This window comes from Notothenia rossii (assembly GCF_949606895.1).
Source record: "Notothenia rossii genome assembly, chromosome: 9".
Taxonomy (NCBI): Eukaryota; Metazoa; Chordata; class Actinopteri; order Perciformes; family Nototheniidae; genus Notothenia; species Notothenia rossii.
Window position 1 is genome coordinate 48,922,467 of NC_136907.1, and position 19,453 is coordinate 48,941,919.

The following is a 19,453-nucleotide window of genomic DNA, read 5'->3' on the forward strand; positions in this document are numbered from 1 at the left end:
TTGTCTTTTTCAATCTTTTTTTTTTTTCACACAAAATATAAAAAAACATTACATTTGTAAATGAATAATACTACCACTTTGTCCTCGTGAAAGGCTCAAATGGTGATTTGGGTCCTGTAGATAACATTAACCAAATGTGACAGATAATGAGTGACAAAGGGACAAATCCATATGATGTGAACAAACCTTGATACAAGATGAGACTCTTTATTCAGACAAATCCTGAACGACTCTGCAATACACCACTCAAATGCAGCATTTACGGGTGGTGATAGCGGTTTAACTCCAGGGTTCTTCATCAGTTGTCTTTTGGAGACTTCCATTGGTTCACATCATTCAAATGGGCTGTCACCCTGGAGAAAAAAATTGCAACTTTACGAGCTGTTATAGACACAATTTCATCAAAGAAATGTGTGATCCTGAAATGGGGCATTAACAAGTACTTTAGATTTTGAATTCATATCAAGACTTTTACTGGTAACGGAGTACTTTTTACAATTTTGTATTGCTACTTTTAGATAACAAAAATATTTATGTACTTCTTGCACCAGTAAGGACGAGCAAAGGATACTAAAAAATCCCATTTAAGATATTGGTATCAGCAGCTTTATTAGTAGCCCTTCGTTGGTACTATTGCCTAGTGTTATAATGTAAGATGTGTACATTTATTTTGTTTTACTTGGAAAGATTTGGTTTACTGTCCCTTATATATTTGAATGCCATATCGACATAAATAAAAAAAGAAGCGCAATCTCACCTTATCTTACATGCACAGTGTTTTTTTAACATGTTGTAATGTGCTACTATTTTTACTTTCTACAGTAGTTTGTATATTTAAAGAAACAATATCTCAAACACCAGAGGCCTGTACTACGAAGCCGGTTTAACCTAACCTGGATATGTTTGAGTTACCCGGTTTACATAATCCAAAACAAACGCGTTCTCGCTAAGCTGTCCTACGACGCTGGCTATCAACTCGATCGCTCAAGCCAGCTTTGCCCTATCTAGTTGGGTGCGCGTTCAGCTGAAAGGGGTGTTATTTGGAGCATTCGACCAATCACAAACATGGACAAGCATACTGACAGTTCAGCGCGTCATACTTCCTGAATGAAAAGTCAACTATAATATTAGACAAATATGAAGACGTTAAACTTTAAACATCCATGACTTAAACACTTTATCCAGGATAAGAGCAACATAGAGTATGTATACTAAATGTAAATATGCAAGTCAGCGGGGAAAAAAAGTATTTAGTCAGCCACCAATTGTGCAAGTTCTCCCACTTAAAAAGATGAAAGAGGCCTGTAATGTTCATCCTAGGTATAACTCAACTATGAGAGACAAAATGAGAAAAAAAAAAAATCCAGAAAATCACATTGTCTGATTTTTAAAGAATTTATTTGCAAATTATGGTGGAAAATAAGTATTTGGTCACCTACAAACAAACAAGATTTCTGGCTCTCACAGACCTGTAACTTCTTCTTTAAGAGCCTCCTCTGTCCTCCACTTGTTAACTGTATTAATGGCATGAACTCGTTATCAGTATAAAAGACACCTGTCCACAACCTCAAACAGTCACACTCAACTCCACTATGGCTAAGGCCAAAGAGCTGTCAAAGGACACCAGAAACAAAATTGTAGACCTGCACCAGGCTGTGAAGACTGAATCTGCAATAGGTAAGCAGGTTGGTGTGAAGAAATCAACTGTGGGAGCAATTATTATAAAATGGAAGACATACAAGACCACTGATAATCTCCCTCGATCTGGGGTTCCACGCAAGATCTCACCCTGTGGGGTCAAAATGATCACAAGAACGGTGAGCAAAAATCCCAGAACCACACGGGGGGGACCTAGCCAATGACCTGCAGAGAGCTGGGACCAAAGTAACAAAGGCTACCATCAGTAACACACTACGCCGCCAGGGACTCAAATCCTGCAGTGCCAGACGTGTCCCCCTGCTTAAGCCAGTACATGTCCAGGCCCGTCTGAAGTTTGCTACAGAGCATTTAGATGATCCAGAAGAGGATTGGGAGAATGTCATATGGTCAGATGAAACCAAAATAGAACTTTTTGGTAAAAACTCAACTAGACGTGTTTGGAGGAGAAAGAATGCTGAGTTGCATCCAAAGAACACCATACCTACTGTGAAACATGGGGGTGGAAACATCATGCTTTGGGGCTGTTTTTCTGCAAAGGGACCAGGACGACTGATCTGTGTAAAGGAAAGAATGAATGGGGCCATGTAGATTTTGAGTGACAACCTCCTTCCATCAGCAAGGGCATTGAAGATGAAACGTGGCTGGGTCTTTCAGCATGACAATGATCCCAAACACACCGCCCGGGCAACGAAGGAGTGGCTTCGTAAGAAGCATTTCAAGGTCCTGGAGTGGCCTAGCCACTCTCCAGATCTCAACCCCATAGAAAATCTTTGGAGGGAGTTGAAAGTCCGTGTTGCCCAGCGACAGCCCCAAAACATCACTGCTCTAGAGGAGATCTACATGGAGGAATGGGCCAAAATACCAGCAACAGTGTGTGAAAACATTGTGAAGACTTACAGAAAACGTTTGACCTCTGTTATATACCCTTTGTTGGCAACGACAAAGTATTGAGATGAACTTTTGTTATTGACCAAATACTTATTTTCCACCATAATTTGCAAATAAATTCTTTAAAAATCAGACAATGTGATTTTCTGGATTTTTTTTCTCATTTTGTCTCTCATAGTTGAGGTATACCTAGGATGAAAATTACAGGCCAGATAGCCAAAATAAGCCTTTAAAGGCAGCAATTACAGGTGAGGAATTGAGTAGGGCTATTTCTGGGCTCAAAATCAACAAAAGCCCTGGGCCAGATGGATACACAGCTGAATGGTACAAGGCGTTCAAAGAGCCTCTAATTCCAATACTGCTTAGGTCCTTTAATTGGGTGCTCCAGACAGGGGAGACCCCCCCCTCCTGAAGAGAAGCGGTAATAACTGTTATCCCCAAGCAGGGAGGAGATGGGCTAGATTGTTCAAATTACCGACCTGTGAGCCTCTTGAACCAAGATTACAAGATTTTTGCTTCAACATTAGCTAAAAGACTTGAGAAAATCCTGCCTTAAACCATTCACTTAGACCAGACAGGCTTCATTAAAAATCGGCAAACTCAGGACAACATCAGGCGTACTCTACACATGGTTCACAAGATAAACCAGGAGCAAATTGAAGCAGTTATAATGGGACTGGATGCAGAAAAAGCATTTGACTCAGTTAAATGGTCATTTCTGTACAAAACTCTGTACAAATTTCAGTTTAATAAAAATGTCATACAGACAATCAAGGCTCTCTATAACAAACCAACGGCGAGAATAAAAATAAATGGCTCCCTTTCAGGACCCATCGAATTGGAGCGTGGTTGCCGCCAGGGGTGCCCTATAAGCCCTCTCCTGTTTGCGCTCTTTATAGAGCCTCTGAGCCAAATTATAAGGTAAAATGACCAAATACATGGAGTCTCGCTGGCAGGAGAAAACAAAATAGCGATGTTTGCGGACGACGTCCTTGTCTATATGACGCGCCCGGCTCGCTGTCTTCCTGTTTTGCTGCAAACACTGTCAGAGTTTGGAGCAGTATCAGGTTACAAAATTGAATTCTCATAAATCCCAGCTCTTAACATGTAATTACAGGACCAGCCAGCAATTCAAAGACAAATATGCCATTAGGGAGGTCGACAGTCTGAAATACCTGGGTGTGCAGATTCCAAGGGATCTAACAAACCTAACCTCCGAAAATTATGACCCACTGCTTTCTAACATTAGGAAAGATCTGGCTCGGTGGGGCCTGCTGCTCTTTCTGGGCTTGATCCAACGTGTTGAAATAATTAAAATGAATACTCTTCCGAGGCTGCTCTAGTCACTGCCAGTGAATATCCCAGACAAGTGGATTTCGAGATTCCTATGGCAGGGAAAGAAACCAAGAGTTAGGTACAAAACCCTACAGGTTCCCAGAGACAAGGGGGGCCTAGCCCTCCCCTGTCTTAAAACATACTACCAAGCAGCTCAAATTAAACCTTTGATAAATATATGTAACCCTGCCTATTCAGCAATATGGAAATCAATTGAGTGTCAATACTCAACCAAGGTACAACTACAGGCAGTTATTGGTGACAGTGAATTGAGACACCACCTGGGGGAACAACCCAAACCATGTCTAGATCTGTAACTGAACATTTGGTTTAAAGTAGCTAAGATATTTGGGACCGTGGAGCCTTACTCACTGATCAGTTGGGTGGCCTGGGATCCAGGTTTTATTCCAAACAGGCTTGTTGCAAATTTAAAAAAATGGCAGGTTCAGGGCCTGAATATTTATTTGGATTTATTTGAAAGAAACACACTTAAAAGCTTCCAAAATCTAAGGGATCAATACGGCTTGGCCAGCCAGGACCTCTTCCGATTTTTGCAGCTCAGACATCATGTGAACAAACTGATTAGTAAAGAAGATATGTTAAAATCATTATCTGGAACTGGTATATTAAGTGTCTTTATTTCGGCATACAGAGCTGACCAAGGTCAGAAGACTATTTCTAAGCTGTATAAGGGCCTCCAGGAGCTAAGTGGGTTGAACACGTCCTACATAAAGGAAAAGTGGGAACGTGAAGGAAACTTTGTCTTATCAATAGAAGAGTGGGACAACTTAATTGAAAGGCAATGGAAATCAACCAACTCACTAACATGGAGATAATTTAACTGGAAAAATCTGGTCAGATACTTTATAACGCCAGTGCAGTCAAGGACGGGGCAGATGGTGTGCTGGAGAGGATGTGGATCTGTGAGGGCCAATCACCATCATGTGTTTTGGGAATGCCCTGGGATGGTTCACTATTGGGAATCAATAAAAGATGGAATGGAAAGAGCTTTAAAAATTGAGATTGATCTCTGCTTTCAAGTACTGTACCTGGGTAAGATGCCACAACAGCTTCTTGGCTTCTCAACAGTAAAAAAGCCATAACGAAACAATTGTTAAGCCAAGTACCACCTAGTCTAGCAGACTGGTTTAATGTGATGCTGATGCATGACATTTTTGTTATGGAAAAATTAACATTTGCTCTAAGACTCAAGACAGACACATTTGAAAAGTATTGGAAGGGATGGATCGAGTTTGTCAACCCGTATAGATCAGACTTCAACTAAAAACTCAATTTGTAATGTAACCCCCTGGTTCTCTGCCACACACAATTGTTTTTATTTTTTATTTATTTGTTTTTTTTTGTGTCTCTGTCTTTTCAAGTTCGTTTGTCTGTATGCGTGATTCACATTATTTGCTTTGTATTATTTCAAAAAATGTAAGATGGTCTGTAACTGTTAATTTTTTTTGTGCAAATAAAAAATAAATATAAAAAAAGAAAATTACAGGCCTCTCTCATCTTTTTAAGTGGGAGAACTTGCACAATTGCTGGCTGACTAAATACTGTTTTGCCCCACTGTATATCTATATAAACTGTATTCACCTACAAGGTGAATGCAGCTGGTAAAAGAAAAAGTGTTTGAATGTGTACATTAACAGGTTTATGATATAACTGCCGAGTGGATCTGACTTAAATTACATTAGACTCGAGTGTTTCGTCAACTTAATGTGTTGCTTAAAATAATACTTCTGCATACAGTATGTGACACTGTGAGTGTTGCACAGCCAGATACGGCTCAGCTGACTCAGATAAGGAAATATATGATACATTATGATGTGATATGAATGATAATGGGACATATCAACGCCTGCACTCACAGTGCCGCGGGCTGTACGTAATGTTACTTTGATCCGGTTACTTATGTTGTGGCAGATATTTAAGTAAGCTTTCTTAACACTAATGTTATAATAGTCAGATTGCTCTGAAGATGGGGGGTGATATTCTATTAATTTTCACGTTCACACAGTTGGTGATTTTTGCTGGCCATCTTTCCTGCAACGGCAGTCTAAACTGTATTTCCTTTCTCCTGTAATATGAAAGCTTTAAACTCCGCACACTGAGCCCTGATTGGTCAGCAGGCGGTGCTTTCACTGAGTTGATCTCTTATCCTGGAACCTAACCTGCTCCGGACCAGGATAGCCGTTCAGCATAAGTTACCATGGAGATCCAGCCCGCTAAGAAGTGAACCAGCTTCGTAGGACCGGAAACCCAGAGTTTTCCCTGAAGTTAGCTCGCTAAGCGAAAATCCGGCTTCGTAGTACAGGCCTCAGATGTACCTTTACCCACACAAGGATCAGCTACATAATAACTTACATGTTTTTCAGAACCAAGCTATTATGATATCATTTTACGACGAAAAGTGTTCTTTTGTTGCGATGCATCTTTTACGTGGCTGGTATAAAATAGATAATCTGATCAGGTAATATAGCATCTGACTGGCCACAGGCTGTAAACCCCTCTTTAGAATAGCTTGTTATTTGCATTAGTAAACAGAGCCAGTTGATAACCGGTTTCTTTTGGACTCAATAGCAGATTACTGACTTGGTCAATATGAATATATTGCTTGTGCCAACATAATACCACATTGAAAACCTAAAATGATGTTAAACATAGCGATATTGTTAGCATGTTTGTTAAGATTAAAATTGTTAAGTATGTCCATGTCTCTTGGTCCAAAATCTAAACAAATCTTAAGAGTATCCCAGCAGTCTCTAGTGACATGTCATGTATACAAAATGGAAGGTGAGTGTTCATGCTTTTAACTTTAGGGGATTATTTCTGTAATTTATAAAATATTAGAATGATCTACTTAATTGAAGAAACAAAATAAGAATGCAAAGACGAGAAGGAGATATTTATCAACAATGTGTTCCCTGCATTTCTGGCCTCATTTCTTACTTCTTCACACATTTCTCCATGATGCCATTGGCTGAGTTGGAATAGTTTTGAAATGTTGTGTCTTGCAAAATACCTCCAGGAAGTGTTCAAACTGATGTTTCAGCTTCTTCATAATGATTTCTGCTTTGTCAAGGCAGGAAAGTCTCCGCTCCAACTGAAAATCCTTCAGTAAAAAAAGAAATCCGATCAGAATTATAATCATCACTTAAACTTGACAAAAGACAAAGAGATTTTAGACAAAAAGAATTGTCAAAGCTGGGGTAGGCAGTTTATCGTTAGCATCATCGGCTAAAAAGCCCATAATAACTTTCGAGCATAGTGTAGTCCTAGTTTTACCATGTCACATGGTATGCCTGTACTGGCTTCCAATTCGGTTCAGAATTGATTTTAAACTATTTTTATTTGTTTTTAAAGCACTAAATGGGCTGGCTCCGGCCTATATAGCTGAACTCCTCCAGCGCTACACCCCAGCCAGAGCTTTAAGGTCTGCTGACCAGCAGCTGGCCCTAGGCTCTGGAACACTCTGCCCCTCCATGTGAGGTCGACCCAGACCCTAGGGGTTTTTAAATCTACTCTCAAAACACACTTCTTCTCCCTGGCCTTCTAGTCAGAACGGAGCACGACTCCTGACTATTCCCTGTGTTGTTTATATATCTGTTGTAATTTATTGTCTTTTATTGTGATTGTAGTAATGTGTTTTTATGTGATTGTAGTATTTATTACATGTACAGCACTTTGGCCCGACCAAAAATCGCTTTTAAATGTGCTTTATAAATAAACTTTGATTTGATTTGATGCAAGAATTTAAAGATACAGCCCTCATCCTGCAGTTTTTCCTTCAGTCCTAAGCCCCTCCCGCCACACAAGCATGTTTATTCACAGTCATTCATCTCCAAAACAATAGTTATGTTACTGTCCGTTTTCTTTTGCAAATGTGTTGGTCTGTAACCTTTGAGATGACAGAACCTGCGTAGCGAGGCCTTCGCTAGCTAAAATCAATTAAAGTTTATTTATATAGCCCAATATCACAAATATACATTTGTCTCAGTGGACTTTACAGTTTGTACAGAATATGAATATGACACCCTCTGTCCTTGGACCTCCACATCGGACAAGGAAAAACTTCGAAAAGGGTACCCCCCCCAGTTAATGGGGGAAAATGGAAGACACCTTAAGGAGAGAAACAGAGGAGGGATCCCTCTCCCAGGACGGACAGACGTGCAATAGATGTTATAATACATTTACAACATAGGTAGTCCAAATGCTTGAAAATGCATGTGAGCAAAGTGTTAAGATTAAGAAAAAACATTGCTAATATTTTAGCTTTTTGCTAACTGTAGCAGTTCTGCCAACTGTAGCTTATCTGGAATCCTTGGGTATGATGAGCCTTAAACTAAATTGTGAGCAAAATGTTCTTCTTTCTGTAAAATGATTTCGCAAATATTGTTTATTTCTCTTTTTGATAAAAAAAATCTGTCTTCCTTTTAAGGGTTTGCTTTTTAATGTAGGCAGTGGTTGCACCAGTCTCTCGCAATCTGAAAGGACGTGCACATGCATTTCTAACCAAAATGACCTGTGAGTCGCAAACATCTTTCGTGGATTTCAGGCTAGATTTTCTAAAGCGTGAAGACCGAGTAAAGAGAAGATTCAGGAATTTAGTTTTCTCCCTGACCATTTAAATAAATAAATATCCTCCAAAGTTTAAATGCTTTCCTGATGATGCCTAAAATACACTGCCTATACCAGCTTTAAAAGTTATGCTACTGTACAGCAGTGCTACCGTACCGCAGTGCTACCGTACAGCAGTGCTACCATACAGCAGTGCTACAATACAGCAGTGCTACCGTACAGCAGTGCTACGTACAGCAGTGCTACCGTACAGCAGTGCTACCATACAGCAGTGCTACGTACAGCATTGCTACCGTACAGCAGTGCTACCGTACAGCACTGCTACCGTACCGCAGTGCTACGTACAGCAGTGCTACCGTACAGCAGTGCTACCGTACAGCAGTGCTACCGTACAGCAGTGCTACCGTACAGCAGTGCTACGTACAGCAGTGCTACCTTGGTGTTGACGAGGTGCTCCTGAGAGGTGATGTGAGCGTGCACTGAGGAAGCAGCTGTGGATAGGAAGACGCTGCAAGCTGCACAGTGGAACATTTCAATCTTTGTCATGTGGTCGTTTTCCTGCAGAGCTGACAAAACAAAGAACGGATTGTATTTAGACTTGAATTGTCTGGAATGGAAAATACTTTGATAAGAGATCGTGTGTCATTCGAAGTTGTTTGGAAGAGATTTACCTTGAAGTGCACTACTCTCTATGGTTCGGGTGCACTGATGGCTTTTATGCAGCATGACTTCCTACGGGCATAAAAAAACCTTCCATCACCAAGAAGACAAAATAATGATATTCACCAACATTGGGTATAGGCAATAGGATGTATTTAGCCATACTATGTATTATTTACCTGTATGAAGGCTATGGTCACATCATCATAGTTATTGTGCTGCTGGATGTACTCCAGGATGTCCCAATGACTCTTGCTCTCCAAGTGATCCTCCAGCTCCAAGCCATTGATAAACTCAACGTCACAAAGGTCACAGGAGATGTCACAGGGGATACTAAAATAAAAATATAATGACATTTAGTATTGCTAAAAAACAGACCTTTAACAGCACAAAATACACATGTAAATAATCTTATACAAGCTTAAAGTGACAACCATGTATACCAAACTAACAACCAAAACATTCTAACATTTAAGTCACATGTTAAAACCTCCATATCAGGTTTTAAAGCCGTTTCCAAAACAATCAAAGAGATTGTCCCTAAAGAACTGTCAGTCGTAGATCAGTTCAACACAGCTCTCGCATCATAATAAGTCATGCTCAATGGCAGTTTAGGATAAAGCTTTGCAACTACAGTGGCTAACATTCAAAGTACCAAAGCAAAAAGTCAAAAAGTTTTAAAGCAATTGGAATTAAAAGTGGTAATGGTAATGTTCTGTCAACTTGGTCATTTACCCAGAGTGTATACCCTATAACAATGGTGACACATTTGAGATAGAATACACTTAGTTATTTAAGGAGTTCTGAACAAGACATTTTTTGGCAATTACATTGAATTTTTAGCTAGGGCTTGGATAAATGACCTAACAAATACCATCATACTTTTAGGCTATGATGAGTGTTTTTTGTGTGTCTATGAGAGACAGCCATGGGAAAAAGCGAAAGCAGAGGCCAAAGCTCATGCCAGCTTAAAAAATGACAAGACAATTTGTACTAGATGTTTGCGCTATATTCATTTAAAACATCATACCTAGAGCAAGTTGTGTATATATGTAGTTGTGTATATTTGTATACATTGCCCAGCCCTAACTTTAGCTGATGACAGCCAAAAACAACTATCCTATCAGCGTAGGAATTAAGTTGTGTGCATTTCCTCCTCTTATGTTACTCCTAATACAGCAAAAGCTGACGCTGCACTGCCATATTTTTATGTTGGTTGAAAGGCTCTACATGTGTGCACTATTTTAGCCAAACTATGGCAGATGACAATATAAAACAAATTGAAAAATATATAACCATGTGATTTCTTGATGCTGCTGTTGCAGTGAGTGTGATGTAAATACTCTACGTGTAGCATATTTAAACAATCGTGCATCAGTATCCTTAGTTCTTACGTGTCCATTATCATTCTCAACTTCCTGATTCTTGGCACATCAGATGAAGGTGGAACGTGGTCCAATCCAGTAGAACCTTAGAAACAGAACAATTATGAGGTTACAGAGGAAAAACATGCACACAACACGATAATGAAGTACTGTTTTCCTTATTCAAATTGGTTTCCAAACAAAACACCCCATAAGCTGATTCATGCAATTTAATTGGTTCGTCTGTATTGACTTCTCCTACATTTACTTAAAATGGTGAGTCATATGACAAATGTACCTGTTCCCCTGGATTCCAACGGAAGTGAATAGTCCCTCTGTAGCCTGGGGGGGGATAATCTGACTTTGGTCATCTACACAGGAGAGAATGAGCTGTTATGGGTACCACAGTACCATGCAAAATAATAGAAAAGCACATCAAACATCATGCTGTTTAAGTCTACAACTGGACCTGACACAAAAATGATTTATTGTCCACAACTACGATGTTGGAACATCTTCAGTTTAAGCCAAATGATAAAGCAGTGCTATTGTTGGATATCATTTATAGCAAGTAAGTTGTTAATATATTTAGAGTCACATTCCAATTCCAGTGTATAAATAAATTATAATAATAATAAAAAGTGAATTGCTCTTGAATGGACAATTATATAATCATTACATTAGTGCCATAAAACATTGACAATTATATAATTTCTTGCAATTATTACTGGGACAATATTTATTGCGTGACAAAAGTAGATGGGCCTAAAGCCACGGAACACAAACTGCACAAATATCAATCTTCAGAAAACAAACATTGCAGGTTGTTCAGTTTTATTATTGATACCTCTCTCATGTATTCTGGGACTGTGATCCTCTCCTCCCCGTTGGTCCGCTGTTCTCCATAGGATGGAGGAAAGTGTTGGGTGGAGGAGTCTTGAATGAGCCGGTCAGGGCTGTCCACTCTGTGGTCCAGATGTCTTCTCATGGAGTCATAACCTGAAATGTCATGTGATTCAGTGCTGGGGCTATAAGCCTGTTGTTCAGGCAGCCTATGGTCAGGTAGTCTATGATCTGGACTGAGATCTCGACCCTCGCTGGGTCCAGTGTCAGGGCTCAAGTCCTGCATGTTGATGCCCACTGACTCAATGAAGGTTGAGGCAAAGCGGCGTTTTTTCAGGCAGTCTTGACCTGGAGACAAATGCTGATGTTCTAGTTGGTTGTCCTGATCCGGGGGTGAATGGTTACGGTTTTGGGCTTGTAGCATCTCCTGCTCAGAGTCTGACGAGACGGGATCGTAAGGATCATAAATCTCAGCCCTGGGGGAGAACAAAGAAGGGTTAGTGTGTTTGTTGAATGCAATTTACTATTAGCTAGATCAGGGGTGGCCAACCCGCGGCTCTTTGCCTAGTTTCATGCGGCTCTTCAGTTCATATCGAGTTGTATATGTGTGAGTTTGGGGGAGAGACACTGACTCCTGACTAGTGTTGCACGGTGTACCGATACTTGAAAAGGTATACCGCGATACCCTGCCGTTAAAAACGTTACGATTCCTCCGTTTCATTACTATCGGTACTTTAAGAATGACGGGGGAAAGTACTCCGGTGAGAAAGGGCCGTTTTAATAAGAGCCGTGTGTGTTCAGCGCTCTGCTTCCAATCCCTGCACTGCAGCCGTGCCTTACAGTCCCGCCCCTCTCAAGCACGCTCAAGTACCTCCCCTCTGTCGTGCACGCGCTAGCTGCCAGAGCCTGTGAGAAAACGAAAAGCATGGCTGCAAGTGGGAGTGCAACTGCCGCTGCGCCTCGGTTTGTTGACAAAAAAGACGCCAGAAGCGAAATTTTGATGTATTTTAGCTATATCTCTGACAGTGAGGGCAAGCCTACGAACTACACGAGGCCTGTCTGTAAGAAATGTATACATTTTATTTAATACGAATTCTTGTCATTTATTTTATTTATTTTTCTCATTGTTTAAAAGTGTGTGTTATGGTTATGGTTCTGGTGTGAAATAAAGCACACTAATTACATTTAAGACTGTTTCCATTTTTTTAAGAAAAGTATCGAAAAATAATCGGAATCGTAATTCTTGACTTGGTATCGGTATCGAAACCAAAATGTTGGTATCATGGCAACACTACTCCTGACAGTTAAACCTGATATTTAGTAGGTCTGTTGAGTATTGAGTGCTGACCATTCTGACGTAATTTGGCCGGTCAAAGTTGTTTGGGCTCGGATAAAATCGCTCCGTTACTTTCGTCCCGTGTTACTTTCGTCCCGTGTTACTTTCGTCCCGGCTCTCCATACGTGTGTATGTGTGGTGTCAGGTGTCAGTATGAGAGGATGACAGCGCGTCTAATTTTGATGTGGCCCAAGAGCCAATCACAATAATACTGGGATGCAGAGAACCAATCACCTTTGAGGGGGGGGGAACCTATCGTTGATTAAACATTATCCAGTGTTTCCCCTACCATTGTCTTGGAGGGGCGCCAACAGAGCCCCGCGCCCCCCCTGAAATTAAAAAAGAATATATATATATATATATAATATATATATTTTTTTATATATATAGCACCAAATTGCAAATAATCTATAACTACTGTCACTTTTCACATTGAACATGTGCTCTTTTATTAAATAAACTAAACGCTTTCATTTTAAGTTGTGAGTTTAGTGTTTTTGACCCTAACGGCCCGTCTACACTACAGGCATGAAAAAATCTTGAAGCTGGGCGTGTCTGAAGCTTGGCGATTTTTTGCGAGCAACCAATCACATGAATCTCCCGCCCCCGACATACAAAGCAATAGCAATGTTAAAACGAAGTAAACTGGATATAAACTCTCCAAACAGGCGAAAAAACAGTCATCAGTTTCACCCACTGTCTCTGCCACCTCCCTCCATGCCTGGTTCCTCCGGTTTGTATCCCGGTAAATAGTTCCGGTCGTAAAGAACCGGGTGATTTGCTACCGTAATATCTCGTTTGGAATATGAGGAAATGAACTGCGGTCTGGCTCTCCCAGCTTGCACGCGGTTTGATTGGCTGAGCTTGCACTGGCGGGATTTGCATAAACGGAATTTGATTGGCTGATGCCAAGCATCGAGCCTCAAAAGTTGAACATTGTTCAACTTTTGATGCCGATAGATGCTCGTGATGCTTGCAAAGCCATGCCATGCTCCCCACAATGCAGTTCGGCGAAGATTTAAAATCTTCTACGTCACCCCATTCAAGTGAATGGGCGAAGCGTTGAAAGCATTTTTTGATGCCTGTAGTGTAGACGTACCGTAAGAAACACTGATGCATTAATCAATAACAATAATCCACAGCTCCTCTCTCTGCTCCAGAGGATTTAAAAAATATATATCCCAATGTCACAAAAATGCATCAGTGACGTGGTTGAAATCTTGTCTCCAGAAAACAAAAAACTGAAACAAGCGGTATCAGTGACTGTGTGTTTGATGTGGCTCTTTGCAGTAACATAGAACAAATGTGGCTCTTAACCTCAGACTAGTTGGCCACCCCTGAGCTAGATCATATTAGATTAGCTATGGTTGGATAGTTATCGAAAGTGATGAATGTTGAAATGTATGCTGTTTCCAGAATACATTGCTTTGTGAAAACCTTTGGGTTTTGGAATGACAAAACAACACATTTGAAGACATCACCCTGGACTTTGAGAAACTGAGATGGACATATATTTACTGACATTTAAAACCAAACATTTATTCTAGAACATAATGGACCGATTAATGAATAATATAAATAATGGTCAGTTGCAGCACTATATTTTCTGTAAGGACATGATACTATTAACCACTTAATGTTTACATACACTATGAATGTGTTAAAAAACGTTATGTGCTGTTGGGGGAAAACAATTAAATAAAATAACTTTTTCTAGAATGAGAAAAAACTAATAGGAGGTTGAGTGAAACTGTTCCACGTTTCAACAATTAAGTCACAACAAGACAAAGTCAAAGGTTGACATGAGAGATGTCCTGGATTGTGACTACAGGAAACATCACTTTCTACCTGACACTTTGTCAGTTTACACATACAGTTTACTGGCTGCTTACCTTCGTGAACCTTCATTGCTTTCGTCCATAGAGTAATTTCCATCTCCTAATGGTTGAAACGAAGACCTCCATTTATCAACAGAGGTTTGCGCTGTATGATAAGAAAATATGAATAACAATGAACATCATTTATTTTTGACAGACCGGGTTAGGCCTGCACAATTAAGCAACATGTTATAATAATTGCTATCTAGAGTAGTGTAATATTCCAATCGCAGGAAGCACAATATGTGTTAGAGGGTACATATTTGTTCAAATAAAAATTTGAATAAAGTATTGTGAAGTTGTTTGTTTATAACATGTACAAAAGAACAGTAATTCCCAAATAGGAAAATGGAACCCAGAAATAGCTTTTCCTACAGCTGACTGGTTTCCCTTGATATCTTTTTAGAACCAAAACTATGACATGCTAGCAGTATATGTGCAGAGTGTTTTTTAAAGCGCTGCACTGTATTACCTTTCAAATACAATCACTGACTAAAGACAAAATACAGACTGGGGCAATGTAGTGGCCTAGGGATTAAAGTGCAAGTCCAGGTGGGAAACTTTGCTGCATGTCACTCTCCAATGTCCCTCATGCCCTGTGATAACATTCGAAACATATATTTTAAAAAAGAAAAAGAAACCTTCACATGATGATTTACTGTCTGCAAAAATAATCATAAAGTAAGGAATCAAATCAGTGAATGGTTATATCAGTAAACAAAATACAGCAGCATGATATACTAAATAGTTCGTTTTTATGTAAACTCCAAGTAACTCGTCTTGTGTGCCTGTTTCTAAGTGTGTTCACTGAAGTTACCTGGACGTTTCTTTGCTGGTTTTGCGTTAGCAGCCGTAGGAAATGTCGGCTGTGAGTTGACTGCTGGCTTCACTGGGATGTGAAGCATAGCTTCTTTGAACTCCTGGGGTATTCTATTTATCACAGAAAACAGATGACAACGTGAACAATTAGCACAAAACTAAAGACTAAGTAAATACAACCGTAAAAGAATACGTCACAAAACCTGCATTTTGCATGGTAAATGCAGAATGGTGTTTTAATTTTGCTAACTTCAACAAGTTAGGCTAGCAAACTAAACTGGCTTAGCATGTTGTGTTGTTAGCTTTAGCCACATAGCTACACACATAACAGTTTATTGCTAAAAAATATACGAAGTAGCGGTTAATAATAATTGCATGCACCCTCAGTTTCCCAACTATTCAAACCAGCAACCTTGCACGCCATTGTTAACCGGAACACTTTCTCAGATATATTAGCGTTGCTAAGCTAACGTTTAGTTTTTAAAGCTAAGCACTGGGCTAAAGTTACCTTCCAGGCTGCTGCGGCTGCTGCTGCTTGAATGCTGGAGCTGCTGCTTTAGCACCTTTCGCTGAAAGGTTTGGTGGAGCTTTACTCTGACGGTTCATCATGTGGTTGTTTTGTGGGAAAGTAAATGAATTAGAATTTGTGAGAAGTGAAGCTAGTTCACCTACAAACAGCAGGTAAACATTATCCTGCCGACAGATGGCAGCATACTGCAAGAGGAAATTCTTCTGTACATTGCAATTGTTTTCTAAATAGAGAACCGCACTGACGCGTCGTAAAACCCGGAAGTAAGTTAGCATTTTTAGCACTTCCGGTTCCTTCCTCAAAAAGCAATGCATTTTTTCCATAGGATTTTGGAAAATAGCTCGAAATAAGGTCTGTGGTTGACACAAATTTAAGAGATAAGTCACGTTTTGTTCTACGACATTAAATACATCAGCAGTGACCCCACTGGGGATTTTTGAAGAGTTTACGTGTCTGAAAAACGATGGTTGTTACCGACTGGCTGAATAGGACTACAGAAATTGTCGAGGCCGTTGTACGTCATTACGCCGAACACGTAAACACTCCCGCTAAGTTTGTTTTCCCCTGTGTTCTGCTTGAAAGCAAGTACCTGCCTATCAGTATCTGTATATCTATATCTGACTATTAGAATCTGTATTTTTGAAATTGTCGTTTTTAACACCGTAGTTTTACAAATTATAGAATAATTAATTACCAGTGTTTTCCAATTTTACTCGGCAGTTCGTTTCGTTAGCTAACGCTAGCGCTACTAGTTAGCTACGTAATGGTTTGTTGCTTTGCTCCAGGTTGCAGCCACAGGTCTTCGCATGAAACGTGCTTGTTCTATCGTTTCCCGGCCAATGTTTTCCAAAGGAGAGTCTGGATTCGTGTCATGAGGTAAGCTGACGTTACATTTTTGTCCATGTCACGGTGAAATGTAAATGATGGGTAGTGACTGTATCGCCGTTTTAGAGATGGCGCTGCTGAAAAGACCGCAACATAAGTAAAGATAATGAATACATCCTATTAAAACCTGTGTGGCTTATATGATAAGTCTAATTAGTACAAGCAGCATAACGTTTCACCATGTAACTAAAGATTGTAGTCAGGGAAATCAGTTTGACATATTGAACTAATAACAAATCACCTCTGGCTGGCAGAGAGCTCTCTGCTCCATAGCTTCTCTTGGACGTAAAATCACATGTACATTTATATTCAATTTAATATTCCATCCCTCACATACTTTTGTATATAATAACTTATATTTGGTTTTTCTTGTTATGCTGCTGCAACACAAACATTTCCCAAATTGGGATCAATACAGTAATATCTTATCTTAATTCATTAAGAAATATAACTATTATAATTAGTGTAGCAGCTGACACCTATTTTCAATATGGATTAATCTACCATTTATTTCTTTAGTTCAATTTTGATCTATAAAAATGTCAAAATAGTGAAAATGTTAACGAGACTTATCAAAGTGCAAGGTTATATCTTTAGATGTTTTGTTTTAGCCAATGTACTGTATGTCTTAATGCTCTTACAGTATATGTGACGGTGTGACTTCCATGAAACTAATATTTTATATCTTCCCAACAGACGAGCTGACAGGAAACCTAACACTCTAAAAACCACAACATTGCAAAGGCGAGTAAATATAAATTAAAAACAATTCACAATTTTTTTTATTTCTTCTTCCTTGCAGTGAGGTGAAGCTGACCTTGCACTTGGTGCCAGTAAGGATGTTCCTCACGCAGGCTGAATGTTTCTCCTTCCTTACTGACACAGAAGCCCTTGATTTGCAATGCTTCACTAATTGTCATTTCCCTGGCTCCGTAGGGACACTTTACCTCCAGCACAGCGAAAGACCCTACCAGACCATCTGGAGATGCCCCCAACAATTCTGACTCATGGACCTGCATCTGGGTTGCAGTGGTGAATGCCCTGACGCCCTCACATTCATTCATAGTCCCCCACTGTACAGACAAAACACCATCAAGGGCCTGGCAATAAAGGAAGCAGTCACACGCTTTGACCTCAGGACAGCTCCAAAGTTGCTGGCAGTCAACCTTCCTTTCCTGAACAAATGCCAGTTTGGGTTTGTTCGCTGACCAGTGGTAGCCACCTGAATCGCCCTCTGTTGCTCTTCAGACAATGCCATGCTTGCCACAATTGCCTCAGGTCTCTGATGCCCAACAGATTTGATAATTTCAGGAACAGTAACTGTTTCCAAGCTGTAGTGTTCCTCTTCTGGCTCGGGGGAGAGAAGCCAAGAAATTCCTGAAAACCTGCCCCCGAGTCTGTCCCTCAGCCAGTCACGATCTTCGGAGGTGGGCTCTCTTGTCAGCGGGTTAAATTAGTTATTGGTTTCAACAGTCACATTAAAACAGTTACTAAATCAGCTTACTATCACCTAAAGAACATATCTAGGATTAAAAGACTAATGTCACAGCAGGATTTGGAAAAAGTTGTCCATGTTTTTATCTTCAGTAGACTGGACTACTGCAACTGTGTCTTCACAGGTCTCACTAAAAAATCTATTAGAAAGCTGCAGCTGATTCAGAACACTGCTGCTCGAGTCCTTACCAACACTAAGAAAGTGGATCACATCACTCCTGCTCTGAAGTCTTTACTCTGGTTCCTCTCTGACACTAAGGAAGTGGATCACATCACTCCTGTTCTGAAGTCTTTACTCTGGTTCCTCACTAATACTATGAAAGTGGATCACATCACTCCTGTTCTGAAGTCTTTACACTGGCTTCCTGTGTGTCAAAGAATACATTTCAAAAATACTGATGCTGTTTATAAAGCACTGAACGGTTTAGGACCAAAATGCATTTGTGACCTCCTGCTAAATGATGAACCATCCAGATCTCTCAGGTCTTCAGGGACTGGTCAGCTTTCTGTCCCCAAAGTCAGAACTAAACATGGAGAAGCAGTGTTCAGTTATTAGTCTCCAAATATCTGGAACAAACTCCCAGAAACCTGCAGGTCTGCTGCAACTCTGACTACTTTTAAATCCAGGCTGAAGACTTTTCTTTTTGTCGCTGCTTTTAATTGAACTATTCATATCTTAGACTGCACTGGAACTTTTATCCATGTATTTTTCTTTTAATGTTTCTTTTATTAGCTTTTCTTTTTAATGACTGATTTTAAATGCCTTTTTTAATGTCTTTCATTTTTTGTAAAGCACTTTGAATTGCCTTGTGTTGAAAAGTGCTATATAAATAAAGTTGCCTTGCCTAATAAAGATTTCATGTGACACATACAATTGATTTGTTGATGGGAATGAATGTGAATAAATTAACTCTAGGTTAACGGTACTCTTGCTATCACTACTCACCACCACTATAAACCTTTTCCCTCATGCTAGCCCTGACAACACCGGTAAGCACACCTTCATCTAGGCTGCACTGTTACGTGTCCTGACTTGTAGTGGTTCTCTCCTATCTACACTCTTCTTGTCATCTTTGTAAAACGATATCAGATTGGTAATTGACACAGCCATGACTTCTAGTTAAATTCAGTGTGGCTAAAATTAAAAGCTTTATTAAATTATGCAAGCAGGCGAAAG

General features: G+C 39.9%; 1 protein-coding gene and 1 long non-coding RNA gene across 6 annotated transcripts; one reads left to right on the top strand and one right to left on the bottom strand.

The window, feature by feature from the left end:
- Positions 1–187: 187 nt before the first annotated feature.
- LOC307018287 (uncharacterized protein) lies at positions 188–16,159 on the bottom strand. 4 transcript variants are annotated; one of them, XR_013802397.1, is made up of 12 exons: positions 15,877–16,157; positions 15,367–15,479; positions 14,565–14,655; positions 11,341–11,812; positions 10,792–10,864; positions 10,524–10,599; positions 9,309–9,462; positions 9,141–9,201; positions 8,905–9,035; positions 6,914–7,003; positions 4,709–4,855; positions 188–353 (listed from the first exon to the last, which is right to left on the bottom strand). XR_013802397.1 is itself a non-coding variant. In XM_079648453.1 (12 exons), the coding sequence occupies exons 1-12, from the start codon at positions 15,975–15,977 to the stop codon at positions 333–335; spliced, it is 1,452 nt and encodes a 483-aa protein (XP_079504579.1). In that variant the 5' UTR covers positions 15,978–16,159; the 3' UTR covers positions 188–332. The 4 variants fall into 4 exon arrangements, 3 of the variants coding, with proteins under 3 accessions (XP_079504579.1, XP_079504580.1, XP_079504581.1); XM_079648453.1 differs by lacking the exon at positions 4,709–4,855 and adding an exon at positions 2,145–2,213 and having other exon boundaries at positions 15,877–16,159; XM_079648454.1 differs by lacking the exon at positions 4,709–4,855 and adding an exon at positions 2,141–2,213 and having other exon boundaries at positions 15,877–16,159.
- Positions 16,160–16,321: 162 nt separating this feature from the next.
- On the top strand, positions 16,322–19,141 carry LOC307018288. 2 transcript variants are annotated; one of them, XR_013802398.1, is made up of 4 exons: positions 16,322–16,478; positions 16,683–16,773; positions 17,479–17,526; positions 17,719–19,141. It is a non-coding gene; the product is annotated as an uncharacterized lncRNA (long non-coding RNA). The 2 variants fall into 2 exon arrangements; XR_013802399.1 differs by lacking the exon at positions 16,322–16,478 and having other exon boundaries at positions 16,485–16,773.
- The last annotated feature ends 312 nt before the right edge of the window (positions 19,142–19,453 follow it).